Here is a 23,809-nt window from a genome sequence, read left to right as displayed (position 1 = left end):
AGAGATTGGCCTGGTGAGAGACCCAGAGAGCCCTGGAAGGACAGGAGCGAAGTGCCCAGGCCTGGCGCTGGCTTGGCCCATGCAGCCTGAGCCCAGGGGAACTGGGGGGGGGGGCTGCAGGCAACTGGGGGAGAGAATCTCACCTTTTCTCCTTGGAGGACGTGAACGTGGCCAGGCCATCCTGTTTGATTCAGCAGCCCCGCGACCCAGAGCTCGGGGACACTCAGGGGATGGGGCTTCGGGGATCTAGAGAGTCTGGGCTCACACCCTAAGAATTCAGCTGCTGTACTGGTCCCACAAATGACTCGAAGAACAGGTTTTTAAAGTGAGACCGACCACCATCGTGGCAGGCACCGGGAAGGTCTGATGAGAAGGTGTCTCCGTCGGGGATGGGCAGCCGGGAGTCCTGGGTAGGCCCTGCCGACTGCTCCTTCTGTTTCATAACATGATGGCTCCATTGGAAGAGGATTTCAGGGTTAGAGGAGCCCCCAGGACTTCCTCTGTGGAACCTTTAGGTACCACACTCCGGGTCCTGGACCCCTGCTGAGTGAATGAGAGGGTGAGCCCTGGGGCCAGGGGACGGGGGACACGGACATCCCCCCACAGGTGTGTGTGGGGGGAGCTGGAAGATGATCAGGGAGGCCACCTCGCCCCCCTTCCTCCTGTCCCTCGGGGCTCAGCGGATGGGACCCTTCTCTAATCTGCTCTGAACAGCCTCAGGGTCTGGACTTGGGGTTCCCACACTTCTCTGTGTGTAACTGTCCTGGGCCTCGGTCCCCACTGCCGAGGGAGCGTCCCTGTTGACCAGGAGACGGAAGCAGAGCCAGCCAGTCTGGGAAGCGGTGGGGTACAGTCTCCCAGGGCCTGCCACCACTTGCCCACGTGGCAGGTCCCCCAAGTGTCTCGGACTTGCAAGGGGGTGACTGGGAACCCCTAGGACTTTTCTTAGCAGGCTGGGGGCTGGGGTAGTCTTTCCTGCTTTGGTTTTGGTATCATTTCCCAGCTGAACCGCAGTGGGCCCTTTTGGACAGAATGTCGTAGCGAAGGCCACCAAGTTAGGGCTCTGCAAACCAGCTCGGCCTTTGGGACTGACACACCCGGAAGCATCTTCTCACTTCCCTGGGGGGTGAGATGGGCTTTCCAGTCAGGGGGAAGGCCACCACCCATCTTGAGAGTCTGAGGACTCGGGAGCCACTCTTGTCTTGGGACTTCACGGCCTTGAGGCTGGTCCTGGTGTGGACCCCAGGAAGCCAGGAAGCTGTGAGGGTCGCTGGGCAGGCACCATGTTGCCCCTTCACTGCAGAAAACAAGGGCACAGAACAGAGCAGACTGGCACAGGCCTCCTGCTCCCCAGAGCTCCTGGGCACCCCAGTCCAGGGCTGCATTTCTCTGGCCGCCCTGGCTGACTCCCTCCCACTGCCCCTCCCAGGTCTTCTTTGACCCCTCTCTATCCTGGGCCTGAGGTTCCTGGACTCACCTTTGCATGGTTATGCCCACCCAGGTTCGGACCTTCTGTCCAGGCTTTAGTTCCTCTTTTCATTGGCACTTAGATTGCCTTCTGATAGAAGGCGGAGTCTTGGGAGCAAGCTATGATCTTATGTCACTCACTCATTCACCTCCTCACTTACCCATACCACACGGATCTATTGAGCAAGGTCGAGCAATCTCATTACCGTCTCCGAGTCAGCCCAGGCTCAGAGAGGTCAGGCAACTTGTCTAAGTTCACACAGCTCAGAAGAACTGGTGCTGGGTGTCATTCAGCCCATTTGCTGGGGGCACTAATGCAGATGTGCTTGTCCCTAAGAACCTTCCGGTGGACGGCTCACCCTACCTGCAAATTGGGGCGAGTGTGAGGATCTCAGACGCACTAGGTGTCGCCCAGCATGGTGAGACCTAGACCCACAAGGTGGTATTGAGGGGCGTGACTGTGCTTCACCTTCAGAAAGAGTCACTTAAAAGACTTTTTTTTTTTGTTCTTTGTTATTTTTTTTGTCGCCGGCACTGGTCTCTTTCTATCCAACGTTATATTCCAGTAATGACAGTGATAACAAGACCAATATTTATTGAGTACTTTCTATGTGCCAGACACTGCTCTAAGTGCTTTTTATATGTCATATTTTTTTTTTCTCAGAAATCCCATTACTGAGAGACAGAGAGGTTAGGCAACTTTGTCTAAGGTCACACAGCTCAGAAGAACTGGTGCTGGGTTTCACTGGACTTCTGAGCCCATGCTCTGAATCAAAACACTCCAGCTTCTCTTTAGAGGGACTCCCTGCCCAGGAGTCCCTGCATAGAAATGTTCATACCCCTCTATTTAAAGGAAGTTACTTCTGTACTGAACACAATTTCAGTGCTATTAGAACCAAAAGTTGGTGTCACAGAGTTCGGCAGATCTTTTAAAATGTTCCAGGGTCTTGTTCCAAACTTCCTACACGTTGCTATGGGAAAACAACTGCCATTGAAATCTGCAAAGCTGTTGGCGTGAAAAGCAATATATCAGCTGCGAGTGACAATAAGCAGAAGCAGGCAGGACCTTCGTTACAGGGGCATGGGGACAGTTTGCTAGAAACTCCCTCAGAGGCATTCATCTAGGAGGAGATGCTTGGAAATGACATCACTGAAAACCCCTGTTCTGTGTGGTTTTCTTGAGAAGCTACTACAGTTAAAGGACCTAAGCCCATGCAAGTCCCTCTGACCACGGAAGGATTTAAATAGTATGATTTGAATGAATGAAGACCAAGCATGATCTGCCGTTCTCAAACATCCTTCGATTGGCATTGATTTTTTTTTTTTTCCATTTGTGATTAATTTTTGGAAAAACATTCTCTCCCTGCCTGGCCCGCTTCTGCTTTATCATTCAGCGATTCTTTGAGTAGACAGACCCAGTCAAGCCTGGAGTCTAAAACAAATAAGACCAGTCCTTTCCTCTCTCAGTAGCTTTATTCCCCCTTGAAAGCTGTTACTAAAATAAACTTGAACTTTAATGTATTCCTCTCGGCAGCCTCTCCCTCCTGATGGAAATTGTAGGGAAGAGAAAAGGGGACATTACGAACCTTGAGGGAACTGTAGAGTTTTATCTATTATCAGGAGCAGCCTGAGCCTGAAGTCGTTTAAATCTCTGGAGGTGGAGGAGGGTGGGAAGTGTAATTATTTGCAAGGGAGCACTATTGGCTGAGCACGAGAGTTGCTGTTTGTTTTCTCGGTTCGTTTTAGGGATTACAGGCTGCTGGTGGTGTTTAGTGACAAGATACAGCAGTTCGGTTACGACAACTTCATCACTGTCGTCATTGCCTTTGGTTTGCGAGAGCACAGGAAAGCTCTTCTGTATTACAAGAGTCCAGGGATGGACGGGAGCAAGGGACAGAGAAATCAAGAAATCAAGGAGACAGCAGCAAGAGAAGATCACTCACTATTAACACCAGAGAGAAATACCCCTGTGTGATGGAAACAGTGACGTGCTTGGTGCAGGGACCTCAGCAACATGAGCATCTTTTGAACTCTCCATTCTTTCTGCTAGAAGAGTAATTCCTTGTGTTTATAAATGCGTCATTTTTTTTTTTTTTTTTTGGCCATTTGGTTCCTAGGAGTGCCCTGAGGAGGTGTTATTTTTGGTAACTGGTCTTCCTGCTTCAAGTGTAATGACTGAGAATAGCTAGTTTCACTATCTTTTCTAGAAGCGAATAGAGGAAGTAAATTGTTGGTCTATTAGGTGGCTGCAGTGTGCACGTGCATGCTCTTACCCCTCTGTCCTTTCAACAAACCCTGGGGGCAAACGACCCCATCACCACTTTACCTGTCAGCCTGAAAACGAAGAGAGGTGTAATGTTGCTTTGGAGATTCCTCTGGTAGTTAGAATAGAGCAGGGATTTGACTTCCAGGGTCTTGTTCCAAACTTCCTACACATTGCTATCGGAAAAACAAACAATCCCCCCTGCCCCAAATTTAACTGAAGTCTGTGTGGACCTAGAAAATGCAGGTAGGTGCACGTATTTATTTGGTGATTTTGGTTGGAAAGCCCTGATGATAAAGACATATTGGAACACACTGTATTAATTAAATTGTGAAATTTGGTCTTGGGGACTGCTTGAGGGAACTTACCCTTCCTCCTAGGGTGACACTTGATAAGATAGTCTGTTCCTGTTTTTAGGCAAACACGTGGAGGGGTGGGAGGGGATGAGCATTCCACATTTGACTCTGCGTGTCTGTCTCAATAGTTTTGGACACTCTGCTGCTGCACCAAGCTCCTTCCACTCGAATTCTTACTCCCAACAGCCCTCTTGTCCTTTCCTGGACAACTCCGATACCTTTTGTGCCTCAGATCTTCAGAAGTGTCTGGAAAACTGGCCAATTGCAAAGGCAGGCTTAGCAGGGAAATGACAAGGAAGGAACTGGGTGGGTGGGATGGAAAGCAAAAGTCGGAGGGGTCCCTGCCATGAGGGAATTAGGGGGCTTCTGCAGCCACATTCTAAGAACTCTCCAAAATTTGACCTTAACCACCTCTGGTGGATCATTTAAACCTCTAACTCTAGCCCAGTGCAGGCTCAGGGTGCCATGTGACCCATTCTGGAGAATTCAAGGGATTTCCTGCTCCGGATTTCTTCAGATTTTCTGGGTGCCCTTTAATCTCACTCTACCTTGGGTGGCACATGGATTCTGAACGCAGACTTACATTCGCCATTGCAGAAAAATAAGAAGTAACTGAAAACTCCAGGCGGGGGTGGGGAGTGGTGAGAAAAGACACCAGGGCTCTGGGATCAGGAAGCTGGAAACTCCCTCCTGCCTTGGTCTTGGTCTCTAGCATTTGCACTTCCCTAAAGTTGTCCCCCTGGTGGGTCTGTGTCCTCAGTAGGTACTCCATAATTGTCTTTCAGAACTCTTTAGTGCTAAGTGATCATATAAACACCGTCTCCAACTCCTGTCCCCTGAGTGCAAAGGGGGCAGACAGCACCTGCCTCAGTGGGCTTCCCACAGACAGCCCTGCCCCCAGGGGGTGACTTGGTCACACTTAGCACGCTACAAGCAACTTTCCTTAGCTTTCAGATTCCTCTCCGCTGTCTTTACAGGGAATGGGGGTGGGGGGTGGGGACATATTCAGGGTCACAAGGGAGGCTGGGGGCGCAGGCCGTTGGAAATTGTTCAAAGGTGGCTGGGACCACGGATGGCTTATATCGTCCGCGTGGGCAGGTGGGACGCCTGCATTTCTGGGATCACCCCAGACCTCCTGGAGGATGTTGGCTGACAGTGTCCAGTTCGAGAACGACCGCGTCTGAGGCTCAGGACCTCCCCCATGCCCCCTTGGGTGGCGGGCAACTGGCCCAGGGTTCTCCTCGGGGGAAGGGCTGGCCTGGGAGTGCGGAGAGCTGGGGGCGGGAAGTCTGGGCAGCGGGTGAGGAGGAGGAGGAGGAGGAGGAGGAGGAGGAGGAGGGAGGAAGTCCCTCGTGGCCACCCCGAGGGGAGGGTGCTCGCGGGGACTTGGTCAGGAGGCGCGGGTCGACCGCTGGGCGCGTGGCCCTGGCGCGAGGGGCACGGACGGTTGGGCGCGCGCTCCCCGCGGACCCCAGCGGCTGGGGCCGGGCCGGGGGCGGCGGCGCGGGCGCGGGGCGGAGGCGGCGGGCAGGGCGGGCAGGGAGCGCGGGTGCGCGCGGGGACCCCGGTGGCGCGGAGCGGCGACGCGCGCCGGCCGCGGGTGCGCGCGCGGGGGGGCTGCCCCGGGGCGGCCCCCCCACGTCGGGGCGCGGCGGTCGGCGGCGGCGGGAGCGCGTCCCGTCCCGGTGCCCAGGAGCCGCCGCCGCCGCCGCCGCCGCCGCTCGCCAACATGGCGGACCTGGAGGCCGTGCTGGCCGATGTCAGCTACCTGATGGCCATGGAGAAGAGCAAGGCCACGCCGGCAGCCCGCGCCAGCAAGAAGATCGTGCTGCCCGAGCCCAGGTACCGGCTCCCCGCGCCCGCGCGGCCCCGCGCCGCCGCCCCGGGGCCGCCAGCGACCCCCTGCGTCCGGGAGGGGCGGGCGCTCGGTGGCCGCTGTCCCGGGCCGGCCGCTGACCTCCGGGAGCGGGCGCTGCGGGGCCAGCCTCGTCATGCCGCTCCCTGAAATGGGGCTGCGGAGCGCTGTTGGGGGACGCGAGGAGAGAGCGCTCCAAAGTGCGCCCCGCGCAGCCAGCGCCCCAGCAAGGGCTGGCAGGACGCGGTTGTGACTTGGCGGACCCGCTCCATCCCTGCCACCCACTCCTGCCCCAGCCTGGCCGTCCTCCTTTTCCTGGCCGCCTTTTTAGCCCCGTACTTAGGGTTCTGCCCGAATCTCTTCTTGTCCTATCCCTGTCCCCATTCTAGCCCATTTCTGTCACCGCATCTGTCCCACCCTTGTTCTCCCCTTAAGCCCCATCCTTAGGGATCCCTCTGCCACTTGCTTGTCATTCCATCAAGCCATCCTGCTCTTTCCTTCCCTGGTGCCTGCTGCCCACCTTTCCAACTCCATCCTTCCCTCCGCCCCCTCTGCGCGCTTTCGCTAAAGAGTGCAGGCTGGTCGCCTTTTGTCCCAGGTATTCAAACTGCGGTTTTCAGCCTTAGCGCCTCTGGAGGTCCATCTGTCTACTCAGCTCCCTGTGCCCTGTTCCTCTCTCTTGCCCCAGGCAGGAATGAATGTATTTTGACCTACTCAACGTTCTCTTTTGGTATTGTGTCACCTGAGCTGGTTTTCTTAACACGTCTCCTGGTGGCACTTTCTTAAAAAGGTTGAAATGGGGACCTGGGGTTGTGGCTCAGTGGTAGAGTGCTTGCTTGGCATGTGTGAGGCACTGGCTTCAATTCTCAGCACCACACATAAATAAATGAACAAAGTAAAGGTCCATTTAAGAAAAAATAAAAGAATCTCTTTAAAAAAAAAAAGGTTGAAATGGGATCCGCTTAAAAATGCAAATGGAATGGTGATGCCAGAGAGGAATTTGTTGTTAAATTAGCTAGGAGGGGTCCTATTGAATTGGCCACCCACTTGGTGAAGTCCGTGCAAAGTCATCTTATCTCAAGTGATTTATTATTGATTCTACTCTGATTGGTTTAGTTTTGGGGTTTTCCTAGTTCATGTTATTAGCAGTAGTCCAGAAGAGATTGTGCGCCAGGTTAATAGTGAGTCCATCTCCCCAGCCTCTTTCCCAAGGAACAGCATGGTGAGTTGTGACTCCTTGGTGCAGAATAGCTCTGGCTGGAATCACTGGTGAAAAGAGACATCGTCTGTAAGATGGAGCAGAACCCACACAATTCTGTAAAGTGCTGGGATCTCGGCTGTTCTCCTTTCGAAACCACCAGTCCTTCAAGTGTTAGGTGTAAGAGCTCAACCGTGACCTGACCTAAGAAACTAGCAGACTCTTTTGATGGTCCCTAATCACCAGATGGTGGGTTCCCAAGTGCTCTCATGAGCCCTGTGACCCAGAAGACGTGGATCCCTTTGAGTTATTTGCTTTGAAAAGTCAGATGGTGTAAATGAAGACGTGCTTGCTGGGTATTTTTGGCTTGTAGGGTGTGTTGCTCTTGATAAGCTACGTCAAGTGCTGTGAGCCGGATACTCCTAGAGCTGAACATAGCTGAAGCTGATGGGGAATCAGGGCTATTTAATGTTTCTAGCAAATGTGAAATTAGAGAACAAGCTCCCCTACCCGCAACCTAGATTTCAATAAAACAGCATCATCAACAACAATGATTATACATTTCCATGAATGTGATATAAAGATGCTTGATTTCTTTTTCTCCTGCCTTTCCAACAAGGAAATATATAGGGTTTCTATATAAATATATAGGGTTTCTATATAAAACACCAGTTAATCTCAACTCCTGAGCCGTTTCTTTTGGGGGGAGGGGTACAGAATATCACTAAAATTAGGCTCTTGTCTTCATATTTTTTCTTGGTATTTTGAACTTTTAAAGTGACTTCTGCTTTTTAGCGTCCCTCTTAGGAACACAGTTATGGGCCCCAGGGTACCCACTTCCTCGTGTGAAAGCCTGTGTTTTTCAGGGGTATTTTTTTTGGGGGGGTGTAATGTTTGTAGGGAGAACTGGTGATGAAGAGTTTATTTCTCTTGACATTTTAGAATGGAGGAATGTCAACAGGAGAGTAACTGAAGGAAAGGGCCCTTTGGTGATTGTTATTCTGTTGCTACTTTTCAAACGGGCTCTTGAATTAGGCCAAGGGAGCCTCCTCCCAGGGTTCTAATTGGCTTTGTATTTATCTGATGGTTTTGGCTCTAGTTTGTCATAGAACCGTTTGCATAGTAACAGTCACTCCTCGCCTCTGCTTGGCTTCTGGTACATTGGGATCATGGGGGAAAGCATTTGGCAGATTTTTTTTTTTTTCTCAGCTGAACTATCTATTCTATGGGGAGGGGGGTTGGGAAGTTTTTATATCCCACCCGAAATTAACTCATGTTAAATCGTCTCAGCATGGCGACTACCAAGTGCCTCTCTTTACTCTGTGGGTCAAGGGACTGGACCAAGCTTTAAGAGTTACCAAGGACTCTTCCTCCGCTTCATGTTGGAGGGGGCCACGGGATCCTCCGTCTTCAGTGTTCCTGACAAAGGTGCTGAGATTGGACTTTTCTGAATCTGACTGTGTCACCGACTTCTTAAGGAAATGTTGGTGGATCACTGTGGACTTTTCATTTCCGGCTGACTCTCTGAAGTCACTTCGTACCCCTGTGCGTCCTTGTCTCAGTACCTCTGCTTCCCCCCCCCCCCCAAGTCCTAAACAGAAAACTTGAGGGCCCCACCGAGTCTGGGTGTCCGCCCCCTCCGCCTGCGCAGGAGCCTCAGGAAGTGGAACATTTAGTCCAGGGGGCGAGTCGGCTTCCCTGAGATGGCAGGAGGCAAGCATTTTGTTATGTTGACACATTATTCAATTAAGGAACCAATGAGCGTAAATCCTGCAAAAGCTGACTATTTGTTCAAATTACAGAGCGGCTTTCGTTTACTGAGACGTTTGTTGAGCTAATGTAGCTGCTAATGGGACCTATTGGGAATGATCAGTGGTGACCCATGGACTCACCGTGCAGGACCAGTTCAAACGGGAGCATGAAGAGGCAAGGGCCCCTTGGACACCATGTCTGAGAAGGAATTTTTGATTGCATTTGAGTCTAATTCATAAGCGAAGGCCTGCAGAGGACCACAGTTAAGTCCTGGCGTGTCTAAGACAGCTCTGCCTTAGGTTCTATTTCTCTGTTAGCCTTTTCCAAACAGAATGAAATCGAACTGACTTGCTATCAGACAGAGTCGAAAGAAGTTGAATAACCAGAACTTGATCTTTCCCCAGGAGTCTCATTTCTGTTTATTGAATGCTGAAAATTTCGGATGAGCCATTGCAAAGCTTGTCATGTCAATGATTCACACAATATGATAGGAAAGTCTGAAAAGAACATTTTTAGATTCTTTCTACTGTTTAATGCCCTGATTCAGTGTGCAGTGGTAGAGCCATGTCCATGAGCCAGGCATGGGAGCACTGTGACAAACCCCACCACAGCCCCTTCCTTCCAGGAGGCCAGTGGGAAATAAGCAGAGTTGAGTCAAGAAAGATGTTTGCTTTCAAGTGCAATTGCTGGAAGATTCTATTTAGCCGCGGACAAGCAGCATTCAGAGGACTTGTATTATCATGCACAGAACACATTATGCCCTCTAAGTGTTTTGTAATAATTTGCTAATGGCTCCCTTTGAAGAACTATTCCAGACATGGTAACACAGTAATATGGTAGTTTGCATCTTCCTGTTCTTAAAACTACCACTCGTAATGGATCTCGCAAAGTGGCGCAGTTCTAAGTGGTGCCATTTTCTTCTTTTGTGGAAATGAGTTCATTTTGTAACTTGGGGATTCTAATCAGTAAGTGGTCGGTGGATAACGGGAATATTCCTCTATGTGCACCAGAGGGTGTTCCCTGGCTGCGCTCTTCTGACTCCACAGCCTGACTTGGAGCCCAAAGGCCCATGTTAAAAGAATCCACAGGGCTGGGGACGTTCCTCAGTGGCAGAGCCCTTGCCTAGCGTGCAGGAGGCCTTGGATTTGAGTCCCAGTGCTGCGGTGGGGAGAAAGGGTGAGAACCGTCAGGAGGAACATGTCTCTCCTAGAACAGAGCTGTTCTTTTTTTTTTTTTCCCCCACTAAGGCACAGATTCAAAAGGTAATTTGTTCTGACCTTTCAGTTCTTATTTCATTCTTGGTCAAAGTTAATTTGTGCCGGGGACTTCAAGAGGCAAGGGTTGTGTGTAGCTGTCAGTTCTTAGAAATTGATGTACCAGGGCCATGATTTCGGACCTAGAATCTGCCCTGGCCCAGCATTATGAAACGCTCTGATCAAGAGCCTGGTGGAGCTCTCGAGGTACAGGCAGTCCCGGCTCCTAATTAATCAGTTCTTAGAGTCAGCCTCCTCAAGAGCTTCCCCAGCACGCTGAACTTGGCTTTGCCAAACATCTGTGTGGGCAAGGATGGAGCCCGAGAGGAGAGCGTCCGCGGGCGGGGAAGGGCAGGGCGGGCCTCTTCCAGTCTGGGGGTGGAGGGCCAGCGGAGCCCTGGGATGCTGAGCGTTAGGAAGCCCCGAGAAGGGAAGAGGTTCAGCGTCCGCAGGTCATGCTGTAGTAACTGCCCTGTGCTGAGACTTGCCCTCTGGCAGGCAGTTCGTGTTCCCCCCACTCCACCTACCAGGTGAGTGGCACGGGCAACTACCTGCCCTAGGAAGGGGGGAAGGTGAGCCCAGGGAGCAGCAGAAAGCCCTGGGGGTGGGTGAGCTTAGGCACCCCGCCCAGCCCTTCCCACCATGCTGAACCTTTTGGCCAAAACCAGAAGCCTGCCCTTGTCTCTGATTTTCTTTTGGAGGGGTGGGGTACCAGGGATTGAACGTGGGTGCCCTCAACCACTGAGCCCCGTCCCCAGCCCGATTCTGTATTTAGAGACAGAGTCTCACTGAGCTGCTTAGGGCCTCGCTGTGGCGGAGGCTGGCTTTGAACCTGCGATCCTCCTGCCTCAGCCTCTCAAGCCTCTAGGATGACAGGCGTGTGCCACCGTGCCCAGCCTGGCATCTGATTTTGTAAGAAGTGGATGAAGCCACAGTTTTTCTTTTCTTTTTTTCTTTTTTAACCTGCTGCTGATGATCCCAATCAGCTACCGAACAGCGAGGACTGTCCTCTGCTGGAGAAGAGCTGTTCCTTGGGGACCCGTGCAGACCGTGATCAGGGCTAAGTGAAGGAGCAGTTGGCTCCTTGTATCCCGCGAGGCGCAGGAGGGTTAAACGCCTGTTGTGTTTAACAGGAGGAGCACGATCTGGATCTGGCTGGTGCTAATGAGAAATCCAGCGAGAGCCCGCCCCAGCCCTGGCGTCCACACAGCAGGTCTGGATTTCTACCTGGGTTTTAATCCAGAAGAAAGCCGAGCCTGACTGCCCCTCCTGGCCCCCACTTCCATTTCTGGGAAAGAGCAACCAGGGGCCATGCTATTTTTGGCCTGATTAGCAATAAAAGTCCCTTTCCATTCAAGCCATCTTCCTTTGCTGATCCACCACCTCTCGGCCGGTCCCTGCCCCTCTCTGGACACTGTGGCCGTGAGGATGGGCAGCCTGGCCTCAGTTCTTGTGCAGTCATTTACGTGGCTCGTCATTTGCAGGCTGATGGGGCTGGAGTCGGTCGCCTCCCCCCCTCCCACTTTCTCCTTTCCTTTCTGTTTCATCATTGATGAGAAGCCGGAGCCCCTGGGCCTCTTCTGGCTGCTCTGTGGGCCCCAAGGGCAGAAGTGACCACTCGATTCCTCTCATCCCGTAACTGTGTTCTCTAATTTTGGAAGTCTTCTTTTGGGTCATCGATGTTTCAGCTGGAGCATAAGCACATTGCAATTCTGTGTGTGGCCTTATAGGAAAGGCCTGGCGGGCTACTGTGACCGCGCGCTGTGCCGCTCCGATGCTGGCGCCTGGTGGCGGGACGGTGCGCCCAGCCTGGCCTCCCTTGCTGCCATTTCCCTCTCCCAGGGCCTCTGCAGCAGGAAGACGCCAGCCCAGGCCTCCTCGATCTGTGGCCTGAAGGACCCCTGCCACCTCCCAACCCACCTGTCCCCGCCATCCCTGCCACCTGCCATTCTGTGCTAACAGAGAAGGTTCTAGATCAGGAGCCAAGAGGCACAGAACTGACTCAGCTGGCACCTTGCCACGGGACCTCAGCAGAGCCCTAAGATCCAGTGCTCGGCTTCCCTGTGGGTGACAGACACTATTTATTCCCTTCTGAAAGTAAACGTGTCCTAATAAAAACCTCTGTCTCACGAGCATTTTTAATCCACACATTCCTAGACACGGAAAACGTTTGCGTTACTTACACTCGATTTCAGATACAGATAACTCAAAGGAAAAGGGTTGGAGGAATGATTAAGACAGGAGTCTTCTTTAATTCACAGTGTGGGGCTCTTGTCCTGGGGATTGCGTGCAGGAGGAGATGTGACCGCACCTTAAGGCACAGAAGAGCAGCAGGTTGCAGGGGGTCCTGCCAGGAGACCCAGCCCTGTGCTCTGGGGGAGGTGGAGGGGGCTGGGATTTACCTGCGAGTGGGTAAATTCCCCCCCCCTTTTTTTTCTGGGCTGCTTGTCATGGCCTGTGAGTCTAGAACCTTCCACCTGTGCTGCTTCACTCCCATCTTTTCTTCTTTCCTGCTTTCCCTCCTTCTTCCATGGGTCTGTCTGTCCATCAGCAGGTCTGGGCTCTGGTGTGTCCGTGGCTAAGGGTTCCCAGGCCGGCTGCTCCTAAATACGGGCGAGCAGGCGGCCAGGAGACCAACTCATGCCCTGCAGGTCTTGGCTCCAGGAAGACGAACCCAGAGTCGCACAGTAACAGCAGCTGGCTGCAGGGGGTCGAACCCAGGTGACTCACCCCGACTTCCGTGGACCTCCACAGATTCCACGTTAGCAGCGTAGGACCGTAGGATTGCGCGTGGGGAGAGCTCTCGGAGAGAGTCCAGCCCAGGCCCCCATGGACGGCATCTCCAGGGAGCCCCGTTGACACTCTGGATGTGAGAAAGCAGCCTGCTGAGACGTTCTGTGCATTGCCTCCTGTGTCCCTCTGTGGTCCTGCAGCACAAGGCCAGTCCCTCCCATAAGGGACAGAGCATCACACTTTTGAAGATGGCACCTCGTGTCTGCCATGGCTGTTCTAGAGCTGTCCTAGTTCCTTCAGTCATCCCGCGTACCCTGCTGAAGTCTGTTGGCTTCGCCGTGGTCAGCGTCGACATGACCCAGCCAGAAAGAATGATGTGATTCAGAAGTTACTAACGCGGTATCTGTACAAGCCTCATGATCAGTTCAGTAACGACAGAGCTGGCAGTGCACCTATTTCAAGTGTAGGTGCAGAGAACACTGGGGGCCCCTTGAACGACTTACCTTCATGATGCCCAGGGTCTGTGTCAGCCAGAGTTCGGGAGTGAGGTGTGGGGTCACACGTGCATCAGACAGTGGCCATTTGCTGAGTGCTAAGGAACCTGGGCACCATGTGGTTTGAGATTATTATGGGCCAAAATGTTTTAGGGAGAGGGTGAGTTTCAATTATGCCGAAAGTCACCTTTTGAGAATGTTTCAGGTGTTTAAAAACATAAAATCCCATGATCCAGGGAAGATTGTAGGTTTCTTTGATTTTAACAATAAAATATTTTTTGAGGGGGCACCAGGGATTGAACTCAGGGGCCCTCGACCTATTTTGCGTTTATTTAGAAACAGGGTCTCACTGAGTTGCTCGGGGCCTCGCTGTGGCTGAGGCTGGCTTTGAACTTGCGATCCTCCTGCCTCAGCCTCCTGAGCTGCTGGGATGACAGGTGTGGGCCACTGCACCCAGCTAATAAAACATTTTTGAAGAATATTCTTCGTATCTTCTTAATATCTTGTATGTTGGGTGATTAAGTCAGCTCACTGATCTTTATTATCTTGTGTGGAAGATCATGAATCTGCTTATGTTTTCTGGTTATTTCGATAAACTTTTCTGCTTCTGATTTGGGTCTAAGATAAAAACGAACCAGCAGGTACCCGAATGGCTTTTCTCCGGTTAAATACTGCAGCCTTCCACGTGGCTGTGAGAACGTCTCAGGCTGTGCTGAGGTTTTGGATCTACCTTCTTCCAAGACCACAAGGGGGCGGGTGCTCGGTGGGGAGCACTCACCCAGCTCGGGGGAGCCCTGGATTCAGACCCCAGTCCCTGAACAATGGCAGAAGGGATCTGGTGGTGGTGGTTCTGCGACTCCCTTCACAATGGAGCTGGTCCTCGGGGGATGTGTGGACGTGTGTTAGGGAGAGTGACTCTGGCGGTCCCTGCTACTCAGCGGGACGGTTCTCCCACCATGACTTTGCCCCCAGGAAACAAGGTGGCGGTCGGTCATTGTGGACAGGGATTTCTTAGGATCGACTCCTTTGGTCGACGGGTTTCTAAACTCCACGTGGAAGACTTGCGATCATCGCTGTATTTTTGTCCCTCAGGGAGTGACCTCCTTGATGCTGGCTTGACCCTTCTAATTATTTAATACCGAATTCAGGTCACGATGTGGGGAGAGCTGACTCTGGTGGACGCTCTTTCCTGTTAGAGGTTTGGGTCAAGACTTTCGGAGCCTGTGAGCTCCTGAGGATCTGACGTGGCACACGCGATGGTGGAAGAGAGAGGAGCGCCCAGCGGCCCAGCTGGGCCCTCGGCCCTCTGTCCCCCACGCCCCCATGTCCCCCACTCCCCTGGGGTGTATAGTGGCCAGCGCCCACAGGGCATGCTGAGGCCCACTAGCTGGGCTTGTCACTTAGAGCTGCGTGTGGCCCGTCACTTCTCAAGCCCAGTGATGAGGGCTGAGTTTATTCCACCAGCGTCGACTGGAGCCAGAGCTCGCTTAGACGGCCTCGCTGTGCTGCCCAGGCTGGCCTTGAGCTCCCAGCTCCTGCCCCCTGCCGCACCTCCCCGCGTAGTGGGGCCACGGGTGCACCACCACACCCCGATGATTGGGTTCTAAAAACCCCACTAGTCCTGTATACAGTGATCTGTAGTCTCAATGAATCAACTCTTTTTTTTTTTTTAAATCAATTATTCTTTGCAGTAGGTAGAAATTTACAAAATGAAAAAAAAAATGACTGTAGCGGTGTCCACGAGGAGATGTGGAGAGGCAGATTCTGGCCATGCAGGGACAGCCGGCTCCGCAGACCTGAGTCTGTTCAGAGCTTGCTGTCTTGCCACCACCCGGTGGGGAAACAAGGTGGTCATCAGAGGTGCCCTGGTGAGCACAGGCCATGGCGCATGGTCAGGTGGACAGAGGACAGCTCCTCAGCCCCAGCCACGGGGCCAAGCTGGGGTCCGCATCATGCTGATGTGCAACACTGAAGTCCTGGGCTCCGGTGGCTTCTGTGACAGCTCATCTTACACACCCCTCATCTGCGGTTGTCACCGGTGGGCAGGCCTCCGCTGAACCTGACCACACAGTGAACCTGGCCCAGGCCTGGGCGCTTCTCGGCCCTTGGTGTCAGGTGTGGCCCTGGGCTTCACCCCAGGCCAGGCCTCTCTCCTTGTGTGGAGGGTCTGGGAAAGAGCCGGTCATGCTGCCGTCGCTGCTGTAGAGGAGGAGCTGGGTCCAGGAGAAGTTCCTCCCCAGGCCACCGTGATGGGACGCGGCACCGCTGAGCCGAGCCCAGGCCTCCGGACCGCCCAGCCCGTGGGTTCAGGGCGACCTCCAGGGGCTGGACGAGCTGTGTCCACGGCCGCTCCTCCAGGGGGAGGGGGTGGGTGGAGGAGCCCCATCAGTCGCAGGCACCAGGAACACTCTGAACCCGCGGGGTCTTCGCTTCCTAAAGGGGAACAGCTCTGGAGGTCCAGCAGGTGGTCTAGCCGGGGGGCCTCATGGGAGACTTCCACACAGCGGCAAACACGTGGACCATTCCCTGGACGAGACGGGTGGACCCCACGCTGAATAACAGGGAAGTGATCAGTTAATGGTGGTGGCCTTGTTATGACTTGAGAAAAGCTGCATCCTTCTGTGATCCCTAGACACCACCTTATTTTATTTTAATTATTACTATTAGTGATATTTTTAGTGGTTCTGGGGGTTGAACCCAGGGCCACATGCTGGGCAAGTGTCCCACCACTGAGTGATGCCCAGCTCCATACTTTCTGCATTTTATTTTGGCACCAGGGATTGAACGCAGAGGCCCTTGACCACTGCGCCTCATTCCCAGCCCTTTTTGTATTTTATTTGGAGACAGGGTCTGCCTAAGTTGCTGAGACTGGCTTTGGACTCACCATCCTCCTGCCTCAGCCTCCCAAGCTTCTGGGATAACAGGCGTGTGCCACTGCACTGGCTCCAACCTTATTTAAAAACACAAAATTAAAATCCATCCTTCTCCCTGTTTGTAGGCAAATGGATAAACTCCAGTTGAACAACTTGAGTTTATACTAGATAAATAAAGAATTCTCTTTCTTTCTTTTCTTTTCTTTTCTTTTCTTTCCAATACTCATTCATGGTCCATTTCTAAATCGTGATGGAAACAGGGGGCGTGTTGCGTACTGAACCTTTCAGGGAGAGGTTACTGAGCTCACACCGGGGCAGGTGTGTCAGGACCCATTTGTGAAGCCACTCAGCCTGGGGTACCTGGGAACTGGGGTCGGCTCTCCCCATCTGTAGCGTGAGCTCCACCCTCCAGCGGCTCCCTGAGACGTCAGGACTGCTGTGCCCAGCCCTCGGCTCCTGGAAGCTCTGTTAGGGTGGACACGTCGCACATCTTCCTTTGGTCGCCTCGTGAGACTTTCCCTAGGATGGGATTACCAGGAGAGCCAGCGTCAGTGACGTGGCCTGAGAAGGAGTTCCCGCCACTGCTGGCTTTGACGTGGAGGGAGGGGCTGTGGGCCAAGGAGCACAGGTAGCCCCTAGGATCTGGACCAGGCGGGACAATGGGCTGTCCCTTTGGAGCCTCCGAAAAGGGACGCTGACACTGTGACTGTGGCCCAGTTAGACCCAGTTCAGACCTCTGACCTACTGATGGGGAGGTGGCTTTCTGTGGCTTTAAGCCACCAGCTTTGTGGTAGTTTGTTACGGCATCAGTGGCCAACTGAAGTACTCATGGTCTCCAAGCAAGACAGCACAGAGCTGGAGTGGAGCTGGTGAGGTGGCTGAGATGGGACCTGAGATTCGCTCCAGGGTGCTTTACAAGACCAGGAAGGGGTAGACCACAGAGACCATCTAGAATCTCAGTACGAGAGCCGGATGGCGGGCGCCTGGCTCCCCGTGGTGTCCTCTGTGCTTCTGTGTGTGGAGCATTCTGGCTGATTTTTAAGACAGCCGAGTGGGTGGTGGTGCGAAGAGGACAGCCGTCTTCCTGCAGGACCGGGAGCCGGCATCTCGCGGGAGCGCACTGGTGCCCCGGCCTCCAGATCCTGTGACCACCTCTTACACAGAAGGGGGTGCACCGCAGGCAGCAGCCCCCCACTCCAGGGAGGCGATGGGCTTCTTGGAAACCACTTAGATGACTCAAAAAGTGGCTCCGCTCCGGGAGATGTGGGGAGAGTTTGAACGAGCTGCTGTGCCAACCAGAGTCCTGACTCATCCAGTTAGTGTGGACGGATTCACAGCCTCTGGGCCCGGTGGCTTTCCAGGGGAGGACGAGGAGGAGAGCGTGGCGACAGTGGCAGCTTTAGAAAACTCTGTCCCCGTTCTCTTCCCGCGTGCAGAACACCGACCCACTCCAGGCAGATCGCAGGCACCTGTTAAACCCGGGCCCCAGCGCTCAAGCTCAGCAGCTGCTGGTTCAGATGCTCCCCCCACAGTCTGCACCTATCTAAGTCTTTCTCCCCGACATGACTTTAACAGCTCTCTATTTTAAAATTGCATGAATGTGAATATTAATTTGTCAAAACATTTCAAAATGGTGACTCTAAAATGAGTGCTTCCTAATGTGTTACCCTGAGCCAGCCCCCACTAAGTCACCTCCATCAAGACCAGGATGAGGAGCAGGGGACTTCACTAGGAAGGGAGAGAGAACATGAACCCACGGACAGCCACCTCCTCTTACTCCACAGAGGGCTCAGTCTTGTGCTGAGGTCAGCTCTCAAGTCCATCTCACCCAGATGAACCCGGAAAGCTGCTCTTCATTGAGAAAATGGGCCAAATAACGAACAGAAGGCCAGGTGCGGTGGCCCAGGCCTGTCATCCCAGCAGCTCGGGAGGCTGAGTCAGGAGGATCTCAAGTTCAAGGCCGGCCTCAGCAACTTAGTGAGGCCCTGAGCAACTCAGGGAGACCCTGTCTCTAAAATAAAATATAAAAAAGGGCTGGGGATGTGGCCCAATGGTTAAGTGCCCCTGGATTCCATCCCTGGTGCCAAAAATAAATTTAAAAAAAATAGAATTTTGAAAAACGAGAACAATAGGAATTTGTCCTAACAAATATAAAGCACTGCTATAGCAATTAAAGCTGTACCTATTCATATATATTTGAATGTGGTTTAGGAGCAAAACGGGTAGTGTCTGACAGCTGTCTATCATATGATATCATATGAAGTCGTAAACTCCTCACATCATACACCAAAATAAATTCCAGACGGTGGAATGGGGTAATCATAACATATCGACAGTGCAGAAGTGTGAGGGAATATACTTTTGTTGCTCTGGAGTACAGAAGACTTTCCCAAGCAGACCCCAAACCTAGAAACCATAAAGGAGATCCGTGGTTGTGAGGACAGGAAACGGGGACACTCAGGGGACAGTGTCGCCATGTCGCCAATTAAAACACCAGGGGGATTGAGTGTCCCTTGTCTGAAACGCTGGGCTGGAAATGTTTTGGAATTTGGATTTTTTTTTTTTAATTTATACCTGTAGATGGACAGAATGCCTTGTTCTGTTTATTTATTGATATGTGGTGCTGAGGATCGAACCCAGTGCCTCACACATGGAGGCAAGTGCTCTGCCACCGAGCCCCAGCCCCACCCCAGCCGTGAGTTTGGGTTTCCATTGGAGTCTGGGATCCTCGCGGTACGTTGGTGATGTCCAGGGCAGGGCCAGGTCTAAACCCAGAGCCCACGGGTGTTCCGGGCGCCCCCTGCACACGCAGGCTGAGGAACTGTATTCAAAACCTTCAGTGCCCGTGCATTGCACCGCGACCTGCCACGAGAGTGCAGAGGTGGGGTTTGCCACTTGCAGCATCACATGGGGACTCCCAAAGTTTGGGGTTTTGGAGCATTTCAGGTTTTCTGATCAAGAATGCTCAACCTGTAATAGAAAACAACCACAACAACCACAACAACAACAACAACAACCACAACAACAACAACAAACTTACCTTGGGTGATCTTCTGTGGGACACATTTCAGTTTGTGATTTTTTTCCAGCTCACGCTGCTGTGTCAGTGACATGGCCCGAGGGGCAGCGGCCTGGGCCGCGTGGGGGAGGGAGTGTGGCAAGTTCATCAAATGAGTCAGGGGCTTGCTGTGGTAATCCCATCTGTCGGTCACTGCAAAGAAGTGTTTGCTTTAAAAAAGCCACGAAAACGGGACGTTAATGTCACGGGTGGTAATTTTGGAGTTCTTCTCACATAATTGCAAAAAGTGAGCCCAAAGCTGGAGGCTGTCTGTGGCCTGGCATTTTGCTTTGGGTATTTTTTCTTTTTTTGACTGCCTTCATCCCGCGGCTGCGTGGCCTGTGTTTTGGATGCAGGCTGAAGTGCTTGTTGAGCCCAGTCCCTGGCTGTGTCCCACCCCCTTGCCAGGTGTCCCTCACTGTCACAGGTCAGCCATGGTGAGCAGCGCCCTGCGGCTGCCCCTGCCACGCCCACCCTGGATGGGCTCTGCCTGTCCACTCCTGGGCTACCCCTCCAGATGTGGGCTTGGTAAGGCAGGGGGTCGAGCTCAGTGCCTGGCACACACGAGGGAGGCAGTGTTCATCTTTTGAATGAAGGAGTGACAGGTGAGTGCCTGTCCTTGTCCTCCCCAAGAGTGGAGATGGACCCTAACCTCCAAAGCAGTTGGCTCTAGAGGCCTGTGAGGCGAGGATTTGAGGATTCGAGGCTTCGGTGGTGGGTGGTCAGAAATTCTGGAATTCATTTGTACATGACATTATTTAGCTACAAATTTGGATTGATTTGGCAGATAGCTTTTTGTTGGGGGGGGGATGTACCAGGGATTGAACTCAGGGGTAGGGTCTCACCAACTTTCTCATTTGGCTGAGGCTGGCTTTGAACTCACGATCCTCCTGCCTCAGCCTCCCGAGTCACTGGGTTTACAGGCGTGTGCCACCATGCCTGGTGGCATATAGCTTTTTGGAAACTACGCAGATAAACTCTTTTTGAACAATGCTGCTTCTGTGAGGAAAATACTAGCCAGAGAAAAAAAATTGATTATTGATTAGTGAGATATGCAGCTAGAATGAACAGAGGGTGGAGGCTTGAAATCCTAACTTGGGGAAACACTTTCTAGAAGACTTATTTGTTCTGAAAAACGACTGCGTGCTCTCCTGGGGTGGTGACGTCAGCTTCGAAAGCCAGATCTTCTGCTCTCAGATTTTCTTTGGAGACTGAAATAATGTGAGAAACTCAGACAAAGGGAAACCTGGTGTCCTTTGAAATGTCACGGAAAGGCCATTTCTCATAGTCAGGTGTGCCAAAAGCAACTGTAACAGAGACCCCAGAAGGCAGTGGCCCCACGTATAGGCCACAGGAGACTCTGATTCCATTTTGGTCTCCGAGGGAAGGCTGGGCACCAGGATTTTAAGAACCCTCCTCAGGTGGTCCCAGATTCAGCTGAGGATGAGAACCTCGGGGTGACTCTGAGCTGACCAGGGAGGGGAGTGAGGTCTGCAGCCCGGGTTGGCCTGCAGAGGAACCTGGCCGGGCAGCCCTTGGAGGGTCACCTCGAGGCCAGGTGGGAGCTTCAGCCAGGAGAGGCAAGGCAGGAGGCAGAGCCCCAGCGATCTCTTTTTGGGGACGTGACCCGGAAGTGGCCTAAGTCAGTTATCTTCAGGTTCCGTGGGTGAGCAGCAGATCATGTGACCTACCTGTGGCACTGGCCTGGCTGGCCGAGTGCCCGCTATTTCCTGAGGCGGGCGGGTGTCGGTGCTGATAGGTGGAAGGCATGATGGGCACCCAGCGGCTGCCTTCAGGACTAAGGACCGAGTCTAAACGGGCGGAGTGGAGCTGGTGCCCCGCGTACAGCTGCGTCCCCCTGAGTCCCCCCGAGAGGATTTACACGCCGCACACTGAGCTCTGGCGGAGGCCACGGCTGCCGGGAGGCTGGGTTTTCAGGATCCTCGGGTGTCCACCTGCTGCTGCCTGCTGTGTCCTCTGTGGGAGGGACACTCCCACCACTGGCTGTTTCTCATGGGCTTGGCACGAGGGTCCGAGGTGCAGGACAGTGATCCCGCCCAGATGTGGCCCACTGATGCCTGCTGAGATCCTGGGTCCTGGCGCCTCAAGGGCGCAGCCTAACAGAGCGCAGCTGGACGGGGACATCCGCCTTGGTAGCCTGTCCCATGCTCTAGGACCCTCTGGGTGGTCTTCCTGGGCTCAGCCTTCACTGTGGAAGCCCTTCTTGGGAACAGAATCCGTGTGAGTGAATGAGCCGAGTTCATCCGTCTGTGTTTCTGTGGCCAGAATACTTCTGGACTCCGGGCGGATCCTCAGCAAATATCAGCTGATGTAAATACGCTGGTGCCGGATCGTGTCGTGGAATTTACTTATGAAAATGATCCTTCTTCATTCACTGCCTTGGGGACATTCACATTGGTGGCAGGTTGGGCCCTGTGGGAGGTCAGGTGGTGAGGGGCGGTGCAGTACAGGGACGCTCGCTGACGTCCCTCAAGATGCACGTGTAGTGGGAGACTGAACCTCATGGGGACCTTGGGGTGGTGACAGCGGGCAGCCGGTGGGGCTCACCTCTGAGCAGTTGGGGATCACAGACCCGGATCTTGGAGGATACGTAGGAGCTTTTCATGTTTTACCAAAAAGCATTCACGGGGTCGGTATTTACAGAGCTCTGTAAACGGTCTCATGGAGAGTGAGGAGAATCCAGTGTGGCCCCGGGTAGGGAGACAGCACGCAATGTGGCCACTGGAACCGTGGGAGGGTCCTCCAGGACTTTGGACGGTGGTGGAGCGAGTCTTGTAAATGAGGTACTTCCATGGTTGGGCGTGTACTCTAGGAGCCAGCTCTCGGGAACAGGAAGCTGCCACCCCCTGGGTGGGTCTCCTTGCCTCCCCCTGCTCCCACGTGGACGGCCACATCCACAGAGTAGAGGTGCTGCTGCAGGGGGCCGGTCCAAAAGAGTTTCCCTGAACAGGTGAATGGCGTGCATGATGATTGTCGTCCCCAACTTAGAGAGACGGTTTGGATGATGGAGGTTAGTGCTGTTAGTTAGGTAGACTGACCACCCTAAGAAGTCGTCCGAGGGCTTCTGTGCCCAGTGACTTTTGCGTGAGGACTGCTTCTCTCTCCATTCATTTTTTTCGGCCGGTGAAATTCTAGTAGGTTTAGTGTCTCTTGAACACGCAGTTCTCGATTGCAAAGAAATAGGCATCAGAAGCAGAAGGCAGAGGGCCAGGCTACTGTAGGGATGGCACAAGGGACTCAAATCCACGCGCTGTCGATTGGGCTGTGATCCCTGACGTGGACGGGCCCAGGATCAACTGGTTGAGGCTGTGGGGATTACCTTCCAGACTTTCCCACCAAAGATCTGGTGCCAAGGGAACCTGGGGTGGGCTGACACCAACCGATCCTCCCGAAAGGCTTCCCGCCTCGGGCGGGATCCATGTGCTCTCAGATCCAGTGGGACAGCTTTGGATGTCACAGCTCTATTCTGCTTATTGACTAGATTGTGAAAGATATTTAGCAACTACCTTTGAAAAAAAGAAGCAGTTTCATTTTGAGGAAATGGAATCTTGGCGTGATAGCGAGTCATCTTATCTTAACATAAAGTCTGCCTCTTGGGTTTCTTGGTGGCCAGGAGTGGGAACAGCTCCTATCGCGAGCCCCTGGGGGTTCACCAGGCACCCCGCCCTCCTGGCCGCACGTTGCAGCCTAACTTCTCCTAACTTCTTATGTTTCCTTTCTTTCTTTTTTAAAGCAATAGAGCATATCTAAATATTTTAAAAAATGCATTTTATTCGAGACGTTAGAATTTAAACAAAATTCAGCCTCACATGGAACACATGGCCTTGACAGTGGGGCCATCTGATGAGGTCATGAATCCTGTGGTTTCTCTACTCGGGAGGGGAAGGAAGTCCAAGTCCACCAGCAGACCTTCCCCTGGCCTGGACAGCAGGCCTGCAGCCCCCGTAGTACAGAAAGGCTTTAAAAATTACGATACAATGTCATCCTACTTTGATCCATTCACACAGCGGGACCCCCAGCCCGCCACAGCAAGGGGCGGGGGCTGTTGTTCATTCTCTTTTTCTTTTATTTTTTCGGAGTTCATTTTTCACATATACATTGGCCCTCCTGTCCCCATCTGTGGTACACCTGTGCTGTTTTGGAGAGGAGGGGGAAGAACTTACGATCCTCGAGTCCAGGGGCCAGAAGTCAATTCTTTCAAGCTTTCTGCATCGAAGGCAAACACCCGTGCAGGAGGAGGGGCTAGCAGAGTGGCCCTGAGGTTGCCCTCGGGGTCAGCTGTCCATGCACATGCCGTCCATGCACCGTCCGTGCCTGGCCGCCTCCACACCTCGGCCTCCTCTGCTCTTGAGATGACTCTGCAGGATGCCGAGACAGAACGTATCGTCCCATCTGCGCGACTCTGTATGTGTTCCTGCAAGATAAGAGCTCTTTTGAAATACAAAGCAACCGCTGAAAGAAAACACTTCCTTAATATCATCAAATA

The 23,809-nt window shown here is 53.1% G+C and overlaps 1 protein-coding gene across 1 annotated transcript in view; it reads left to right on the top strand.

Moving 5' to 3' along the window:
• LOC144373655 (uncharacterized) overlaps positions 1-23,809 on the top strand; it is a 42,463-nt gene that overhangs the window by 4,667 nt on the left and 13,987 nt on the right. The window contains exon 3 of the mRNA XM_078036697.1: positions 5,562-5,928. Coding sequence (XP_077892823.1) covers positions 5,562-5,928 — 367 coding nt within the window. The remainder of the gene's footprint in view (positions 1-5,561; positions 5,929-23,809) is intronic.

The sequence above is a fragment of the Ictidomys tridecemlineatus genome, unplaced genomic scaffold (genome assembly GCF_052094955.1).
Source record: "Ictidomys tridecemlineatus isolate mIctTri1 unplaced genomic scaffold, mIctTri1.hap1 Scaffold_454, whole genome shotgun sequence".
Lineage (NCBI taxonomy): Eukaryota > Metazoa > Chordata > Mammalia > Rodentia > Sciuridae > Ictidomys > Ictidomys tridecemlineatus.
Note: the sequence above shows the minus strand (reverse complement) of the source record. Positions and strands in the feature narration are given on the sequence as shown.